Source organism: Oncorhynchus nerka, linkage group LG4 (genome assembly GCF_034236695.1).
Source record: "Oncorhynchus nerka isolate Pitt River linkage group LG4, Oner_Uvic_2.0, whole genome shotgun sequence".
Lineage (NCBI taxonomy): Eukaryota > Metazoa > Chordata > Actinopteri > Salmoniformes > Salmonidae > Oncorhynchus > Oncorhynchus nerka.
Window position 1 is genome coordinate 32,119,377 of NC_088399.1, and position 19,513 is coordinate 32,138,889.

Consider the following 19,513-nt stretch of genomic DNA (forward strand, 5'->3'; position numbering starts at 1 on the left):
CCCTTCTCAGAGAGTAACATATCAATGGCAATACGATTTTGGAAAGCCATCAGGCTGGTTGCAGCCAGTTGACCATGTACTGCTTCAAAACCCTGCTGAGTCCAGTTGCCTAGTCTTTGGACGTTGTAATGTATATAGTTAATACGATCAACATTCTTGTTAATTGTGCACCACCAACAGATGGATGATTCAAACCCTGCAGCTACCTGATCTATTAACTTATACTCATCAGGCACTCCCCTAGGGACTCCGATAGCGTCTATGTAGGAGGGGTCTCCACTAGATGGGGTGGTGTCTCTCCTGGAACGTCCCCTATATCCGGGATTCACTCCCTGGATCCGCAGAACAAGGTCCTCGGCTCCTATAGGGTAGATAGAAACAGGCAACAAGAGAGTAACAAGTGCACAGCGTCCAGTACTGTTGGAGGGTAACTTATCAAACAGGACCGTACTACCACACCACCACCACACATCTGCTCTGGATATTGGCCTGAGGCTCCCCTTAATATTAACTGTATCCAAACACCAATCCGCAGGAATCCATCCCACCTCGGTTCCTCCTCCCGTCATATTGACACAAGTAAAATTTGCCCTTGCAACCTGGTTGGAAAACACTGGGTTCCTAGTGTTGAATTTAGTAACCGGATAGACCTCATCCCAGGCAGTACAATTATCCCTGGGGTTATCTGTAGTCATAAGAGGGATTAGACATGCTAGAGTCACTACTGCTGGGACAATGCGGAGCAATGGACGAGCTCCCATGCACACCACACAACTCTGCCTGGTGGTATTTGCAGCTTCCTCGGTCAACAATAGCCAATTATTGGAAAAACCTGAGACTCCTGTGGCTGTTAAAATTACATCATCCGGACTTTTAAGCCTGGATATTGCCTCCACCGGGCCAAACAGTGGGGATGACGGGGACCCTTTTACGGGTGTGGTCATGTCATTCCTTACTGTAACCGAAGTCGGTTTAGGATTATTAGTCACGCAAATTCGCCACAACCAATATCTGACCCCGGAATTCCCTGGGGCCAGTATGAAATCATAACACCCTAAGGGCTGGCCCCCTGGCCTAACAGTAAGTTTCAGTCCCGTATTTGTCTTAGTTAAAGTCAGTCGCTTCCGCCATTTCACTGCCCCCTCGTCTGTTGTCCAGTCTTCCCACCCATTACCTGTCTCCCCCAACAAATTCCTCCAAGACCAATCGCCAACCTTCCCTAATGTCATATACCAGACATGTCCGGCAAACCAGAGTGCATTGGCCCCCACCTGTTCCCTCCCCTTTAGCCTAGAGTACCCTAAAGTCCCCAAGGGATGTTAATGATATTAGTTGCGTTTGCGGGGACGCAAACGGTCGTGCTCCGTATGTCGTTGGCCTTACAATCAGTGTCAGGGGTGGTGGAATGCCTCTTGCACAAATGATTGGTCAGTTCTATATGTGCCATGGATGTGGTCAGGTTGGATGGCCCATTAGAGGGTCCTATATCTGCTTGTAATGTAGGTGTATGATGCTCTAATACCCACAGGAGAATCCCCATGGAAACTCCTGTGACTACAATAAAAATAACAAACACGGGGCCCGATAGCCCCTATCTCTGGACGACCTGTTAGTTGGTGTGCTGGGGAGTTGCTCCCACATCCTCACCAACTAAGGGTTCTGTGGTTGTAATCAAATTTAGGTCACTCAAATCGACCCTGACTTCAGTCAGAGTTCTAGAAGGAGTCGGTGCTGGTGTACAATGAGTCAAGTGGTGCCAAGGTGCGCCCGATTTACCTTTGACCTGGACTGAGTGTGAAGTAACCTCCTTCACTTCGTACGGTCCAGTCCACCTGGGATCCGCCCACTTTCTTTTGTGGACCTTGATCCTTACCCAATCGCCGACCTTTACCCTCAGTTGCTCCGGATCTCCCGTCAGCTCCCCCTCATGGACTTTGTGTATCTGTTTGGAAAGAGCTGCGGACAGTTCCGTCAATTTTCTTACATAGTCAGTCATACCTATCTGGTGTACATCAAGAGGGGCATATGACCTCCCTCTCTTGGTGGACCTGGCATTACTCTCCCTGTCATTATTTCGTGGGGTGAGAGATGAGTCCCTGCCCCAGGTGATGACCTCATGGCCATCAACGCCAGTGGCAGGGCCTCCACCCATGTCAGTTTTGTACCAGCACACACTTTGGCTATCTTACACTTCAGAGATTGGTTGCAGCGCTCCACAAGGCCTTGGGCCTGCGGCTTATACACGGAACCAAACTTGTGTATAATGCCGAACCTCTCCTCCACCTGTCTCAGGTGTTTGTTTGCGAAGTGGGACCCATTGTCAGAACGGATATATCTAGGGACCCCATATCTAGGTATGAGTTCTGTCTGTAGCCACTTAATGACCGTTTTCCCATCCTCCTTAGCTGTTGGAATTGCTTCTACCCATCTAGAGAATCTATCTACCATTACTAGCAAATATCTCTTCCCGTTCTTTACATTGTCTTCTCCCATGTCTGTATAGTCTATACTGATGTCTTGGAAACATGCGTTTGGCACCGGGTAGGCCCCCATCGGGGTTTGGTAAGGCTTCTTTGGATTGTGGCTCCCACATATGTTGCATTCGTCACAGAATAAATCTGTCATGTCCTTCATGTGGGGGTGCCACCATATGTACGAAACCTTCTGTAAAGTTCTGAGTTTCCCTTCATGAGTGGGTCCATGGGCTTCCCTTATCAGTTCTGGACAGAGATTAGCCGGAGCCATCAGTCGGCCATCATGGCATCTCCATATTCCATCTGGTCCCTTAGAGCCTCCCTTCTGTGTCCAAACCGAATGTTCGTAAGGGCCTGCCTCTTCCTGTAGTTCTAGTATGTGTTGGCTTGTCAATTCAGTCCTTGCCGGTTCTATCCCGAGCACCATCTGTCGGGGACTGTATCCTCCTGCGGCCTTGGCTGCCAGGTCTGCGGCATCATTTCCTTGATTGATTCTGCTGGTCAGTCTTTGGTGGCCTCGGCATTTCATTATGGCCACTGTCTTTGGTAAGGACACGGCATGCATCAAACGTTCCATTTGGGCTCGGTGCTTGATGGGTAAGGTTGCCTGTGGTGGTAAAGTTGCGCCTAACCCATTGTGGTCCATCTATGTGCACAGCTCCGTGTGCGTATGCCGAGTCCGTGTAAATGTTTACAGTTTTTCCTTCGGCTTTCTCTAGAGCTTGAGTCAAAGCCACAATTTCCGCAAGTTGTGCCGATGCTGGCTGGGGGATAATTCCTGATTCCAACGTGACATGTGTTTTGTCATGCAGCTGCTGTACGACCGCATAGGCAGCTACGTTTCCTGTGTCTCCCTTGTAGCAACATCCGTCTGTGTACAGCCATAGGTCTGGAGATGTCAGTGGTTCATTTTCCAGGTCTGGTCTCAGTTTGAGCTCTTGTGCTGCCCTCTCTTGGCAGGAGTGTGCTAGGCCATCTTCTGCGGTGAGTGCATCTGCCATGTTCTTGTCGGTGTTCACAAAAGTGATGTGTGACTGGGTGCATTTGTTCTGGATTTTGTTTTTTCTGTCCGCACTGAAGGTAAATTCTTTGCTGATGAGGTATGCTGCCACCCCGTGGTGGGTGTGTATTTGCATCTTGTGGCACATTACCAGATGGGCTGTCTTCTCAATCGCCTTGGCTACCGCCGCAACGTATCTGGAACAGGCGGTCTGGCCGGTTTCAATGTGGTCAAGTTTTGAAGAGTGGTACATGAGTACTCTTCTCTCCCCCTCATGTTTCTGAAAAGGACGGCGGATGCAAAGCCTTCCTTTTCAGAAACATCCAGGTGAAATGTTTTACCGTAGTCTGGTGCCGTGAGAGCAGCAGCCACAGACAGGTCAGTCTTCAGGAGCCCAAACGCCGTTGAAGCTTCAGGAGTCCATGTAAGTGGGGCATGTAGGTTTCTTGGGCCAGCTTCTCGAACAATTTCTCTCAGAGGTTCAGTTCTTTCAGTATAGTCTGGGATGTGAGTACGGCTGTATCCCGTCAACCCCAGGAAAGAGAGCATTCCTGAAACAGTAATGGGCCTGGGATGATGTAGGATTGAGTCTCGGTGTGATTTTGAGAGGCCGGCCCCCTCGCTTGAGATTTCCCTTCCCAGGAACAGAACGGTTCGTCTGCATGATTGGACTTTTGACATCTTGACTTTGTAGCCTTTGACTGCCAGAAAGTCTAACAGGGTTTTAGTCATTTCTAGACAGAGGTCTGAGGTGGGAGCCCCCAGCAACAGGTCGTCTACGTATTGTATGAGTATCACTCCTTCTGGGATTTTCAGTTCTGCCAGGTGAGTCTTCAGAATATGATTGAAGATTCCAGGGGAAGAAGTGTAACCTTGGGGAAGTACGGAATAGGTAAATTGCTGATTCTCGTAGGTAAAGGCAAAAAGTGGCTGGGAAGCCTCATCCAATGGGATGCTGAAAAAGGCATTGGCCAAGTCCACTACGGTGAAATACCGATGTTTGGGTGACAGGTTGCTCAGTATGATGTGTGGGTCTGGAACAGGAGATCGATGGGTGTGGTAACTTCATTTACAGCCCGGAAATCCTGCACCATCCGGTATGTTTCTCCTCCTGCCTTCAGAACAGGAAGTATGGGGGTGTTCCAGGGTGACCGAGTCCTGTATATGCACCCAGCTCCAAGGAGGCCTTCGATAGTGGGTCTGATCCCCTCTGTCTGTTCATGCTTCAGTCGATATTGGGTTCGAAATATTGGTACCTGTGCCGGATTGGTTAGGGTAATGCACACTGGTTGGACATGTAACTTTCCCACGTCAAATGGTGTGGTTGTCCATATTGCCTTGTCTATGGAGTCCAAGACAGCAGGGGAGGAAGGGTGATCAGAATATGGTTTCCCGTGATGCCTGGGGAGAGTGAGGCGCTCAGGCTGGCACTGTTCCTCAGTGTCCACCATAGTCAGACGCCACATCTCTTCGGTGGTTGCTTTCAACAGGCCAGGTGTATGAGTCGCTTCCCAAGTGAGTTTCGAGGCCCTTTTTATCATTGGACCCAGACTTCGGGCCTCGTGTCCATTCCCTACTGCGAGGGTCACGTGTGGAGCAGAGTCGGGTCCCAGTTGATACCAAGGTTTAATATGGTGTGGGAGTATGACTGGGGCTGCCACCCCCTCAGGGCCGCACACGATGGTAAGGCAGCGTATGTTTGGGGTAAGATGCATCATGTTTTCATCCCAATCTTGTGTGTACGGCGTGTCTTCGTCGTCAGTGACGTTGAGAGTGCAGTGCAACTCTGCCTGTGGTGTCTTATAGGGATGAAAGGTGTATATTAGCTTCCTCCATTGGTTGAATTGAAATTGGATGGCAGGAGTTCCAGGTCCAGATGGTAGGCATTTGAGCCAGTAAACCTCCTGTGTGGTGGATAGAGCAGGTGCGGGCAGAATTGGGAGCATCAGGATTCGGGCCCTTGGCGGTGGATCGAGCGCGACCTCCACACCTGACTCAGTTAGGTAGATTGCGCATCCTAACTTACAGAGTAGGTCTCGACCTAGTAGGTTGATTGGGCAATTTGGACAATATAGGAATTGGTGTTTCAAACTGGAAGGGCCCCACTGGAACAATAGTGGAGTAGTTTTGTATTGATCTTCAGGATTTCCTGAAACCCCCACCACCTTTATCTTGTCTGAAGAGAGGGGTTGATGAGAATTGATGGCGGAATATGTACATCCAGTGTCCACAAGGAACCTGTGGGTGACCCCTTGTACTACGCATGTAATAGTGGGTTTCGTGTGGACAGAGAATTGTTGGCCATCTAACCCGACTGGTGGTGGTGGGCAGCCTCATTCCCATGGGGGGTATCCCTCGGACATCCCCTGGAAGGTGGGACCGGTAGGGGGCGCTGGGTTGTAGGCTGGTTGATATCCCTAGGCAGGGGCTGGTGGATATCCCTGGGCAGGGGCTGGTGGATATCCCTGGGCAGGGGCTGGTGGATATCCCTGGGCAGGGGCTGGTGGATATCCCTGGGCAGGGGCTGGGTACCTTGGGGCCCCTCTTCCCCGTTGTCCACCTCTCCTCCCCCTGTAGGCCAAGTATGATTGGCGCTGCTGTGAGAGGGGAGTGGGGCAGTCTCTGGCGTAATGGCCTTCGTGGTTACAGTTGTAGCAATGAATGGGTCTTGCTTGTGGCGGTCCCCCCCCTGTTTGTGGTGCCCCCCCCCCCCATGCTGGTCCTGGGGGGTTGGAGAAACTCGGCTGGGCATAACCTCCATATCCGTAGCTGGCTCCTGGATTTGGAGGGGCGGCGTATACGACCGGTGCCTGTGCGGGGGTCGGTGGTGCTGGAGCGGCCACCAACATCTGGTTCATGGTCTGAGTCACAATCTTGGCTATATCAGTGGGTTCCTCCGCCACCATTTGCTTTTTAGGCTTTGCGGTCTTTTGGGCCTCATTCAATTGTAATTTGAGCAACTGGAGTTGCAGCGACTGAACTTGTGAATCAGCCGTGCCTTTGTCTTTGTTGTATTGAGAGATGTGATGGTGGACATGGGAGTTGAATTGGGCAGTGGGCAAGGCCATCAGCCCCACTGTGGCCCTAAGCTTGGTTTTCACTTCTGTGGGCGTCCCATTCACCACCATCTCCTTCCACATGCTGAGAGTGGTTCCGCTCTGGTCATGGGGTTCAATGTGGACTGACCTCCAGGTGGTCTTGGCCCTATCTAGGTATTGAGCTGCCTGCTCCCCGTCTTCCATGGCAAAAGAGGTAAGGGTTGCATAATTTTTCTCGGTGGGATATGCCCTTCTGAGCTCGTTCCACAGTGATACTCTGTATTTCTCAGGTTCTGTTGCTGACCCAAATGTTCCCAGTCCTGCTGTGTTTATTAGGGCATTCATGGTCGTGTAGTCGGTTGACCTAGCCAATAAGGCCTTCATGTCCCCCAAGGCAAGCCGGACCCCGGAAGTTAGGGACTGAAGCTGAAGCAGCCAGGCTGAGGCACCCCCATGTAAGCTCGGGAGCTGTTCCATCAGGGCCGTCAAATCTTGCATCTTCCAGGCAACGTATTCCTCTCGGTGCATTGTGTCGTCCATCCTGAGTGGCATTTGATACAGCCCATGTCGTCTTTGGGCTTCTTCTTCTTCTTCTCTCCTTTGTCTGGCTATGATGCGCTTCGACCGTCTTACTGCCGTTTCAACGGGGGTTGATTTTCCCTTAAAAACTCCTTGTATCAGGACTATTTCACCTGTTTCTGCTGCGACTTCTTCCATGAGTTTCAGTTGGCTTTTTGCCTCCCATACACCTGCAGCCGTGAGGGGAATGTCTTCCTCTGTCTCCTCTTGTGGTTCCATATCATCTCCTCCCTGTTCTTCCGATTCGCTGAAAGTCATTAAATTTTCTTCTTGTCGGCGGCCACTTGTGAAATACTCCTTACTAATATCGCTCCTTGGTTCCCCTCTATGTTCTCTGTACACACTGGATGTGCAGGAGGTGGGGGTTCCCCTCCCCTCTGACTTCAAGCTGCTCCCGTTGCCCCCTGCTCCATCTATGAATGGATTCCTCGTGTGGCCACTGGGGTGGAGCTGTTCTCGCATAGATCGAGGGGCATGCATGTCAGATGGCCCTGGTGTGCACCTTTGTGCACCCCCTGGTGTGGAGTAACCCTGTGGGCCAGGCTTTAATTCTTCACACTCCAGGTGGCCCCCTTTGATCAACGTATCCCCTCGGAGTACTCCTTCTTTTACAAGGAACACAGGGGCCTGTGTTGACGCGGGCCCGGCCCTTTTCCCCTTATCAGTATAAGGTGGAGGCAAATTTGATAGGACCGGGTAAAGGGGTCGGGTCGTTGAGGGCACATGTGTTGGCGGGGCAGAGGGAAATGGATTTGGCGACATCTCCTGGTGGTGGCCCGTCTGCTCATCTTCCCCTTCTGAGGGAGTGGCCACCCCATCATTTCCGTTTTTTATTCAGTTGTGCTCTTAGCGCCTCTTCGATGGCCCAAGTTCCTATCTTCAGTTCCACTTCTGCCCTTTCTCTCTGTTTAGTCCCTTCTTTCTTAAATACGTGAATTTTGTTCTTTTCTGCCTCTTTATCTCTAGCTTCCTGCAGCGTCTCTCTTAACCCACATTCCATTGTTTTCAGCTGGACCCCGGTTGGCGGTCCCCCTCCTAAATAACCTTCTTGTGTCCATCTTAGCTTTAATCCCTCCCAAACTTTCTTCATGTGCTTCCATTGTTCCTTTCCCCCTGATCTATATTCTATTTTTTGTTCTAGGAACTCATTAAACCTCAGCTTTGGAGTATTGGGGGTCGCCATTGTGAATTTGCTTTAATCGTAATTTAATTTAATTCAATCGGAATTTAATCGTAGTTTTAATCGGAATTCTCTCCGGCTATCTGAATATAGTTAGCATATACTTCGCCCGACGTTGATTAATACCCACGATGTATTCGAAGAGACACTGCTGCTCGTGCTCTGTCTTATCTCTGAGCTTCTCCTTAGTATGTTTTAGTTCGAGAAAAACGAATGGGTTGGTATAGCATTTGTGGAGCGCACAACCAAGGGATCTATTCGACTATTTAGTCTCAATATTTAAATATTATATTCAGATATTATTTCAATTATACATCAGTCATTTTGTTCCTGATTATACATTTAACACAGAAGTCATAGGTACATACAACATAGAAGTTTCGGATTTATCCAATAACCCTTATTATAATTCTATCTCTCTCTCTCTATCTAACCACCAACAATCTTAATGGAAACAATTACAACCACATTGCATTTTAATATAAACAGTTACAAATAGACAAAACAAGACAAAACAACACGTTATATCTCTGACCCCTGAAAGCCGACCCCTATCAGTGAACCTCTATCAGACTAGCCTCGACCGGGTCACGGGACAAAATTACAATTTCTCCCCTCGGCGCCAGGTTTAATGAATAGTAGTTAACTATCCCCTTACTGATCTCTATTCCTGACCCCTATCGAGCTGACCCCTATCAGAATTATTACACATGTCCGACCCCTATCAGTGAACCTCTATCAGACTGGCCTCGACCGGGTCGCGGGACAAAATTACAATTTATCCCCTCGGCGCCAGGTTTAATGAATAGTAATTAGCTATCCCCTCACTGATCTCTATTCCTGACCCCTATCGGAACTATCCAGGCCTTAAAGTGATCTCTCATCAATTGAAAGCTATCAGACTGTGCTGACCGGGTCGCGGGACAAAATTACAATTTATCCCCTCGGCGCCAGATTTAATGAATAGTAATTAACTATCCCCTTACTGATATCTCATCAATGATTTATATCACTCCGGCCGTCGCCGGATTGTTACCACATATGTTCACTTCACTGTCTTTGACTCGTCAGCAAATTATAAATTTACACAAGAATTCATACTTACTCGGAAATACTGATCAAAATTTAGACAGACTATACGACAATATGCAAAGTTTGATTTAACAGGTTTTGCTTACCTTATTTATGGTGCACCTTTAGATCAGTTTCCCGAGTTGAGCAGAATTGTTGTCCTCCCCCCGAAAAGTCTTCACCCGTCCTTCGTGAATCGTCCTTTCACCCGCTCACCCCCTCTCTCACACCCAATCAGCTCACTTCGACTGGACCGTTAGTTAACTATCCTCTGCTTACCAAGTTCTGTTAGTAATTAGATATGTAGAAGGGTGAGCCGGTCAAGGATCGATTCAGACAAAGTGGTAAATTGTATGACAAGCGACAGTTTATTCAGAGTAAAGATATCTGGTACAGCGTAATTACGGCTCTTCTGTTAGCTCGCACAGAACAGCAGGAAAAGAGACCGTTAACAATTTACATAATCCTTATAAGTGGAACAGAAAGTAGGTTGATTCTAGAAGATCGGATCTTTGGATTGGTTCAGGCTGGGGTGTAGTCTGTAGTCTTCCGCCATTGGCTCAGTTGCCTGTCCGTCATCGTAGAATCCTCTTCGGGCACACAATGTTCGGCTAGAAAGGAGATTATGTGTGTGCGCTGGTTTGGCAGTTAGTGTGTAATGTGGGAGCTATCCTGTAGGGGACCCCACAGGCTTTACTGTGAGTTATAGAAATGTAATAGCAGTATGCTGGTCACCTGCATAAGAAATAGCATTTCTTTACACTTCTTAGGCTACTCTCTCGTTTCTCAATTCAATTGAAATCACATGTTAAGTCAGATGCTTTCATAAATTCAACGAGGGTTAATGTCTACTCCGAATGTGCACGGTCTGTGGGTAAATTGGCAAGTTTTCTAACCATTTTCTCACGGTGTGGTGGTTACAAACTACTCTACTAGGCAATAGCAATACAAGACACGTTTATACCACTAGATGTCAATGTTGAGTCCTGTTTTGCAACAATTTTAAGAGCTCCTTGTCGGCAGGGATAACATTTTTTGGACATTTCTGTTATTGGAATAGGCTATCATCAAAATAAGTCAATCGTACAATACCATTGGAAATTAATGTTGAAAGTTACATTCAGCATAATACATGTCTATTGGGGTGAGGGCAGGGTAGAAATGTCCTTTGAGGTGGGGGGTAGAAGCCTGATGGTCTGGGGGTAGAAGCTATTGGCCAGTCTTACAGTTTTTACCATGGTGCTCCTATTCTGCCTGCGTCTGAGTGATAGAAACGGGAAGAACAGGCCATGGCTCGGGTGGCTGGGGTCCCTGAGGAACGTCTTGGCCTTCCTGCGACACCTGGTGTCCAAATCAATGAGCAATATGCAGAAACAGTTTGTTATATATTGAAAACCTAAACCTAAAATCTACTATCTACACAAGTGCAACAACAGTAATCATATTACTTGTATTTTTTTTTAAATGAGCACCTTATAAACTGCACACGCATCAAAACCCTGGTGTTTGGACAAGTGGCAATAAATCACTGATATCGATTAGGTGGGAGGGGGGGGGGGGGTCAGGTGGTAGCGTTGTTGAAACTAACACAACTGAAACAACACGGAAACTGGAGATATTTTTTACATCACTGGTTAGAGAACAACCTGCAGAAGACAGCTACATTTTGGAGTGAGGCAATTTGATTTGGGGGTCGCCAAAACAGAAAGAGAAACGCAACACTTATTTTCCAATCACTCATATTGATATCACATTCAAATAAATTGCGCGAGGGGAGATAAGGTTGCAAGTCCTGTTAAAACTAACACTGATCTACAACTACATGGAATCTGGTAATAATGTGTAGACTACAGCTAGCTACATTTTGAAGTGTTGCATTGTGGGTCACCAACATGGTAAGTAGACATGCCTAGCAACACTTTTTTTTAACACTTCCATCAATATTATTTTTCTAACTTTATATACCTAGGCAAGTCAGTTAAGAACAAATTCTTATTTTCAATGACAGCCTAGGAACAGTGGTGTTAACTGCCTTGTTCAGGGGCAGAACGACAGATTTGTACCTTGTCAGCTCAGGGATTTGAACTTGCAACCTTTATGGTTGCTCTAACCACTAGGCTACCCTGCCACCCTATTTGTACCCTATATCATGATATCATGCTGAAATCAATAGAACAGGTCCAAATGTTTGGACTGTAGCGTTGTTGGTTAGATGAGAACTTATAGAAGGCTTTCAGTATTGGCCTGTCTGATCTGACAACAATAGTCTGCACTATTGAGGTGTGAGTACAGGTTCAGTAGTCTTATTGTTGTAAATTAAAATGCATTATGTCCTTATTAAAACATATTTTTATATGATATCATTCACCAACATTTCAGTAGGTGGCAGTATTATACATATTTTAGTATTCCAGACTATTTGCAAGTATAACATATATTCTCATAGTGTATTGACATTTTTGACACATGGGGAAAAACTTAATTGGCACCTGCCCCATCAGTTAGAGTGGAATACTGCCTAGCCTACATTGATGTGCCTAGTATGTCATTTCCCATTTGACATTTGTGTTGAACACAGAATAAACCCCCATTCTATTCCTGGGGCTATTGAACCATATTTTGGAGTGTTTATTGCCTCCAGTTGATTGGGGACCATTACCATCAGTCAAAATAAAGTCCAAAGCTGTCAATCACACCAAAGGCATTTCCCTCCCTGCTTGGTGTCAGTAGTGGTAGGTGGAGTTTGTACCCTATTGAATGACGCATGAAGAAGTGATGAATGGAAAGATCCCAAATCAATGCAGGTTTTATTGACATACTGTACACACACACACACACACACACACACACACACACACACACACACACACACACACACACACACACACACGCACACGCACACGCACACGCACAAGCACACACACACACACACACACACACACACACACACACACACACAATAAATAAATTGCTTGATCACCAGGGAGACATCCCCTATTCATCTATGAGTCCTTAATGGGAAACACTTTTAATTACTTTTTTAAATAAAAATGCTTGGCTGAGGAATGCACAGTTTAATATATTTGAATATGTGTTCCCTATGCTCAGTATTGATTTAATGCTTCATTTTGTGGGTAGGCTAACTGGAATGAGCAAAGCGATTCAGTTGCATTCTCAAGCCAGGCAGTTGAATGCAGGTGTGCTGATATATTGGCTCATGGCAACCGTAAATAAATATGACTAATGTGTTTCCGGTCAAGTGGCTGCTGTCTTAAGACTATGAAGAGTGAGTGAGACCCCCACCATGATGTCAGTGTAATTCCTTTGTTTCTATGTCTCCGGCGTTGAGAAGGATCCCAAATATAGCGCTGAGATTACATTTAGTGTGACTGGAATATAAATAAATGGAGCGACTAGAATATGCCTTTTACTTCATGTTTGCCCTTGCTCTCTTTCCCTCGATCAATGCTTGTATGAGGTCCTTATTAGTTCTGGAATGATTCATTATTTGTTTTACAGTGAAAAGGAGAGGGAGAAGACAGGGGGGTAACATGCATGCAATCTTTATGAAACACACATGTTTGTGATGTTTATTCCTTGTCTGTTGCTGACTGTAAAACATAACAGAACCTGATCAGCTAGGGTGAACACAGCCCATCTTACTGCTTGTGTACTACTCCATGTCAATAAATCACACAGAGAAATACATACCAAAATTGTCTATGCATCTTTGAAAACCCAAAGATTTATAGAATAGCATTTAGAACAGAGCAAGAAAATGCTGTATATTTAAGCAATAATGCCCAAGGGGGTGTGGTATATAGCCAATATGCCATTGCTAGGGCTGTTCTTAAGCACGACGCATCTCGGAGTGCCTGGACACAGCCCTTAGCGGTGGTATATTGGCCATATACCACAAAGCCTGAGGTGCCTTATTGCTATTATAAACTAGTGATCAACGTAATTAGAGCAGTAAAAATAAATTATTTGTCATACCCGTGGTATATGACCTGATATACCACGGCAGTCAGCCAATCAGCATTCAGGGCTCGAACCACCCAGTTTATATATTTGATTGAAGAATAACAACATTTCTGCTATACTGCAGGATTGCTGTCCTTTTCCTTTGAGGGAATCGTGGAACCGTGGAAGAGGCAAGAAGAGACAAAAATTACTTGAAGGAATCTGCAGTTCGTGTGCCCTTACAATTGTATTTTACACACACAGTTCTCAGCAGCTTGGTCAGTGAAGTAGAGGACAGTAGAGGAGGAGGATAGAGAGAAGCAGAGGAGGACATACAAGAGGGAGAAAGAGAGAGGGAGCTCTGCAGCAGGATCCCCACCGTGCTGAGCACAGGACTGCGTGACTGGTCTGTGCTGGGTGAGGGGGAGGGGAGGCATATCAGTGCAACACAGCCTTACTGGATGAGTAGCAGCAGTAACACTAGCAGCATCTCATTTGTGGCTGCTGGGGGCTCGGTCTCACACACACAGGCGCTCCCAGCGCCACCGTCACACACACGCAGTGGCAGCCACAGCCGTCGTTAGAGCCTGGGCTGGGGCAGGGACGGGGACCGCTACTGTGACGACTGGAGCTACGGCGATAGCAGCTGCTGCACCATGGCACAAGCCGCCAAGCAGCTACGCAAGAACAAGGACCTAGCGGAGCTCGCAGCTCAGGAGCTGAAGGATAAGGAGGAGGAGAAGAACAAGAAGAGGAATCGATCGAGGGACCGAAGACGCAAGGTATGGTTGACTGAGGATGGTGTCAATTTCTCTCTGCCTCTCTCTCTTTCGTTAATTTCCTCCTTTTCTCAACCTGTCTCCCTCCCTCCATTGTACAGGACGGGTTACACTTAACAATATAATTACACACACAGTCACGCGCACACACCCGCCATGTGTTAACCAGTCATGCACAGATGCTCATGCACAGGTTGTGTTTGTTCAGTCAGACATGCCCTGCCCGCTTGTCCCCAGGAGGGTGTTATGCTCTTTTACTCTGGTCTTTTCCCCATATGTCATTTCTCTTGGAGGGTGGAGTCACAGAGGGTCGGGGCGGTGTGGAGAGACAGGCAGGGATCCTCTCTGTCTCCCTCCACTCTTCCCCTCTCCTAATCTCCTAGCTGAGTCGTCATGTCCTGCTGGCTGGGTTTAATGTGGCTTTCAGGTTCTATTGTTTTCCCCTCGTGTGGACCTGCTGTAGTATGTGCCACATATCTCTGATAGGCTGGCTTTTGTAGTCACTTTCCTAGATGAGTATGTGAAAGAGACTGTTCATCCATCCTCGGCTGAGAGGGAAAGAGTGATCTCTTCCCTCCTTTCCCCATTTGCTAAGTTTATTATTCTTCCTTTAAAGAACAGCCTGTTTTAATGTAAACCTCCCAGCTCTACCTGTGAAATTAAGGGTTAAAAGGATTTTCTCCAATAGGGTGCACTGCAGCTGCCTCTATCTCTTGATTCAGTGTTCTGTGCTGTGGGCTACAGTGATATATCTCCACCTGCTCCTTAAATTATCATGGCTCATTTGCTCATTACCTGGGTAATGATGGTGACATGACACCTCATTGTTGATGTCTTGTGTGTGTATTCTCATCACTATAAGACAACGTGAGGTCGGTGTGTAGAGTAGTGGGATCTTGGAGAAGTCTGAGGATGGTGGGAGAAAGGGAGAGAACAGAGTGATATAGATGGAATAGCAGAGAGAGAGAGAGAGAGAGAGAATAAGGAGAGCAGAGGAGGGAGCCCGTAGCTCCACGTGACGGTTGTTCATACTATGGCAAACAGTCTCAGCAATGTTAGGGCATCTTACAGGGAGGATATCCTGTTCAGAACATCTGTCACAGGCCAGCTTTTATCTCTGACCTCCACATCAACACCATCCAAATGAGAGACGGTGAAAGAGAGGGAGGAGAGAAGTAGAGGATACCTCTGCAATACCAATTAATAACAATTGTTGGCTGCAATCATTTCAATACAACACACACATTTGAAAACATTGCTTGCTGTATGCCAAGGTTGGCATTGGAATAAGGGTGAGACAGCGGCATAATGAATTAATGATAACCCTTCCATAAAGTGATGATCTACCCTGTCAGTATGTGTAAAAAGAAAGGCGTCTACACTACAATATCTTCATGCATACAGTACATTCAGAAAGTATTCAGACCCGTTGACCTTTTCCAAAATTTGTTACGTTACAGCCTTATTCTAAAATGGATTTTTTTAAACGCCTCATCAGTTTATACACAATACCCCATAATGACAAAGCAAAAACACGTTTCATTTTTGTGTGCAAATTTATACAAATAAATTAATTAAATAACAAATTTACATAAGTATTTATAAGTATTTAGACCCATAAGTATTTAGACCCTTTACTCTGTACTTTGTTGAAGCACCTTTAGCAGCGATTACAGCCTCAAGTTGTCTTGGGTATGACGCTACAAGCTTGGCACACATGTATTTGGGGAGTTTCTCTCATTCTTCTCTGCAGATCTTCTCAAGCTCTGTCAGGTTGGATGGGGAGCGTCGCAGAACAGCTATTTTCATGTCTCTCCAGAGATGTTCGATCGGGTTCAAGTCCGGGCTCTGACTGAGCCACTCAAGGACATTCAGAGACTTGTCCCGAAGCCACTCTGGCGTTGTCTTGGCTGTGTGCTTAAGGTCGTTGTACTGTTGAAAGGTAAACCTTCACCCCAGTCTGAGGTCCTGAGTGCTCTGGAGCAAGTTTTCATCAAGGATCTCTCTGTACTTTGCTCCGTTCCCCTTTCCCTCGATCCTAACTAGTCTCCCAGTCCCTGCCCCTGAAAAAACATCCCGATGCATGATTCTGCCACCACATTCCTTCATCGTAGGGATGGTGCCAGGTTTCCTCCAGACGTGACGCTTGACACTCAGGTCAAAGAGTTCAATCTTGGTTTCATCAGACCAGAGAATCTTGTTTCCCATGGTCTGAGAGTCCTTTAGGTGGCTTTTGGAAAACTCCAAGCGGGCTGTTCCTTTTACTGAGGATTAGCTTCCGTCTGACCACTCTACCATAAAGACCTGATTGGTGGAGTACTGCAGAGATGGTTGTCCTAATGGAAGGTTCTCCCATCTCCACAGAGGAACTCTAGACCTCTGTCAGAGTGACCATCGGGTTCTTGGTCACCTCCATAACCGTGGTCCTTCTCCCCCAATTGCTCAGTTTGGCCGGACGGCTAGCTCTAGGAAGAGTCTTGGTGGTTCCAAACGTCTTGCATTTAAGAATGATGGAGGCCACTGTGTTCTTGGGGACCTTCAATGCTGCAGCAATGTTTGGTACGCTTCCCCAAGATCTGTGCTTCAACACAATTCTGTCTCGGAGCTCTACGGGACAGACAGTTCCGTTGACCTCATGACTTGGTTTTTGCTCTGACATGCACTGTCAACTGTGGGACATTATACAGACAGTTGTGTGCCTTTCCAAATAATGTCCAATCAATTGAATTTACAACAGGTGGACTCCAATCAAGTTGTAGAAACATCTCAAGGATGATCAATGGAAACAGGATGCACCTGAGCTCAACTTCGAGTCTCATAGCAAAAGGTCTGAATACTTGTGTAAATAATGTATTTCTGTTTTTTATTTTTGATACATTTGCAAACATTTCTAAAAACCTGTTTATGCCTTTTATGGAGTATTGGGTGTAGATTGATGAGGGGAAAAAATACTTAATACATAAAATAAGGCTGTAACGTAACAAAATGTGGAAAAAGTCAAGGGGTCCTAATAGTTTCCGAATGCATCTTCTCAATCATCACAATTTACAGATCAGTTGGGGTTTTAGGTTGGCTGAGAAAAGTGGAGAAAGTATTATAGGGATGTAAATATAGGGATGCTGTAGAATGTTTTGTGTGTTTTCATTGCAATGCATTGGGCTGTAGTACATTTTCCTATTTCTACAGGGTGTAGACTTAATACAATACTAGACTCAAGACCTGCTAATGCGTTGTGTGTGTGAGCGCGTGTCCGTTTGTATGTGCAATCGCGCGCGCGTGTGTGTGTGAGATGATATGGCTTCAGGGTACCTCATTCCTCTTTTATATAACCTCCTGGATGCAGTCCTCTAATGATAAAACCATTACAGTGTGACCTCAGAGGCATTCACTCTTTCTAGAATTGCTTGAGGATGATCTCTTCCTTCATAGGTGGAGGCACAGAGATTACTAAAAATGACCAAATAAATGTTTCAATGACCAGGGATGTGCACTGTCTTAGACCTTGGAATTCCAAGCTGTTAACATTTTGCATTAACATTTTTTGAAGACTTGCTGAAACTGCTACGTACTGCTTGCATAATGACTGTGCTATATCTGTGTGTACCAATTGACCCTTCGCTAAGCACTGCCTCAACCAATCACAGCGCTCCGATGGATTGCAACTGTCATCAAGTCTGACACCTCGGACAGGCTTGCTCACCTTTCAAACCCTTAGAAGCCATGAATGGCTATGGCAAAAATTGAGAGTTTTCAAAAATAAATAGTTTAAATTAGGGATGCACGTTATATCGGCCCGATGTCTAGTTTAACGCCGATGTGCAAAACCGATGTCGAAGCTGACGTGCATACCTATATAACGTAGGTAGATGACGTGCATACCTATATAACGTAGGTAGATGACGTGCATACCTATACAACGTAGGTAGATGACGTGCATACCTATATAACGTAGGTAGATGACGTGCATACCTATATAACGTAGGTAGCTGACGTGCATACCTATATAACGTAGGTAGCTGACGTGCATACCTATATAACGTAGGTAGATGACGTGCATGCCTATATAACTTAGGTAGATGACGTGCATGCCTATATAACGTAGGTAGATGACGTGCATACCTATATAACGTAGGTAGATGACGTGCATACCTATATAACGTAGGTAGATGACGTGCATACCTATATAACGTAAGTAGATGACGTGCATACCTATATAACGTAGGTAGATGACGTGCATACCTATATAACGTAGGTAGATGACGTGCATACCTATATAACGTAGGTAGATGACGTGCATACCTATATAACGTAGGTAGATGACGTGCATACCTATATAACGTAGGCAGACATGATACCCTCTGTCATGGCATTGAAACGCCTACTCAACAAAACTGCCGACACAGACTGTGGGGTTAAAACTTAAAGTACTCTACTAGAGGCTGTGAACAAGCGATTTGGTGGCATTCTATCTGACCCGCATTACTGTGTCGCCAACATGCTCGATGCTAGGTACAAGGATCGCTACTTCAATCCAGACAAGAAAAAGGATTTACGTTAAATGTTACAGACACAGCTGGACAAGATGGAAACGGATACAGTGACAGTGCGCACCGAGGAAGAGAGGCCACGGGCAGACAGAGCTGAAACTTCACTGCTTGACATGTATGATGGAATCTTGGTTGAGATTGAACGAATGAACAACGAAACATCACAGCAAGTAAGTAAGTTAAATAGATTTTGATTATGTTTTACTGGTAATGGGGACATACGTAAATGCCAACAAAACAACTTTTTGGTCAGTGTGTGTGTGTGTTTCAACTATTTAACTGTACTAGAATGCTTTAAAGGTCACACATGTCTTTTTATATCGGTTATCGGTCTAATTTCTTTTGGCAAGGAATATATTGGATATCGGTATCGGCCAAATATACCATATCGGTGTATCCCTAGTTTAAATGACTAAATAATTCAACATTGCGCTAGGGGTACTTGCAACTATGAAACATGAAACAGAGCGTGTTGAAGTGTTTTTTCGAATTAGGAAATTATACTGTTTTCATTGTTTGCTAGTTAGCTGGTTATTTAGCTCTCATTGAAAACGTTGCTAACGCTAGCTAGCCATAGTGAATATAACTTGTATTCTCCAGGTGTATGTTAGCTAGCTAAATTGGCTTTATTAGGAATATAATTGTCATCTGTGTTCGACATCAGCAAACGATTTGAGAGCACATGTTCGCTCCAAAAGTGGTCCAGGTTCCCAGGAAGCAATTGTAATGACAGTTCACCACAACATACCCTAAACAACAATTAAAAGGGAACAGTTTGGAGATTATGGAGAAATTATTAGACTAAAGGTGAGGAGACAACAGTTTACCTGACAAGACTGAATCTAAACACTACACTGTTGATTTCATGTGCATTTTACATTT

At 46.0% G+C, this 19,513-nt stretch overlaps 1 protein-coding gene and 1 long non-coding RNA gene across 2 annotated transcripts in view; both read left to right on the top strand.

Annotated features, from left to right (window-relative positions):
- The first annotated feature begins 13,770 nt into the window (after positions 1–13,770).
- Positions 13,771–19,513, top strand: part of ank1b (ankyrin 1, erythrocytic b) — an 87,859-nt gene continuing 82,116 nt past the window's right edge. Inside the window, 1 exon segment of the mRNA XM_065017460.1 lies at positions 13,771–14,087. Coding sequence (XP_064873532.1) covers positions 13,962–14,087 — 126 coding nt within the window. The 5' untranslated portion in view covers positions 13,771–13,961.
- LOC115122181 (uncharacterized) overlaps positions 18,466–19,513 on the top strand; it is a 29,254-nt gene continuing 28,206 nt past the window's right edge. Inside the window, exon 1 of the long non-coding RNA XR_003862423.2 lies at positions 18,466–18,801. This is a non-coding gene — a long non-coding RNA (uncharacterized LOC115122181). The remainder of the gene's footprint in view (positions 18,802–19,513) is intronic.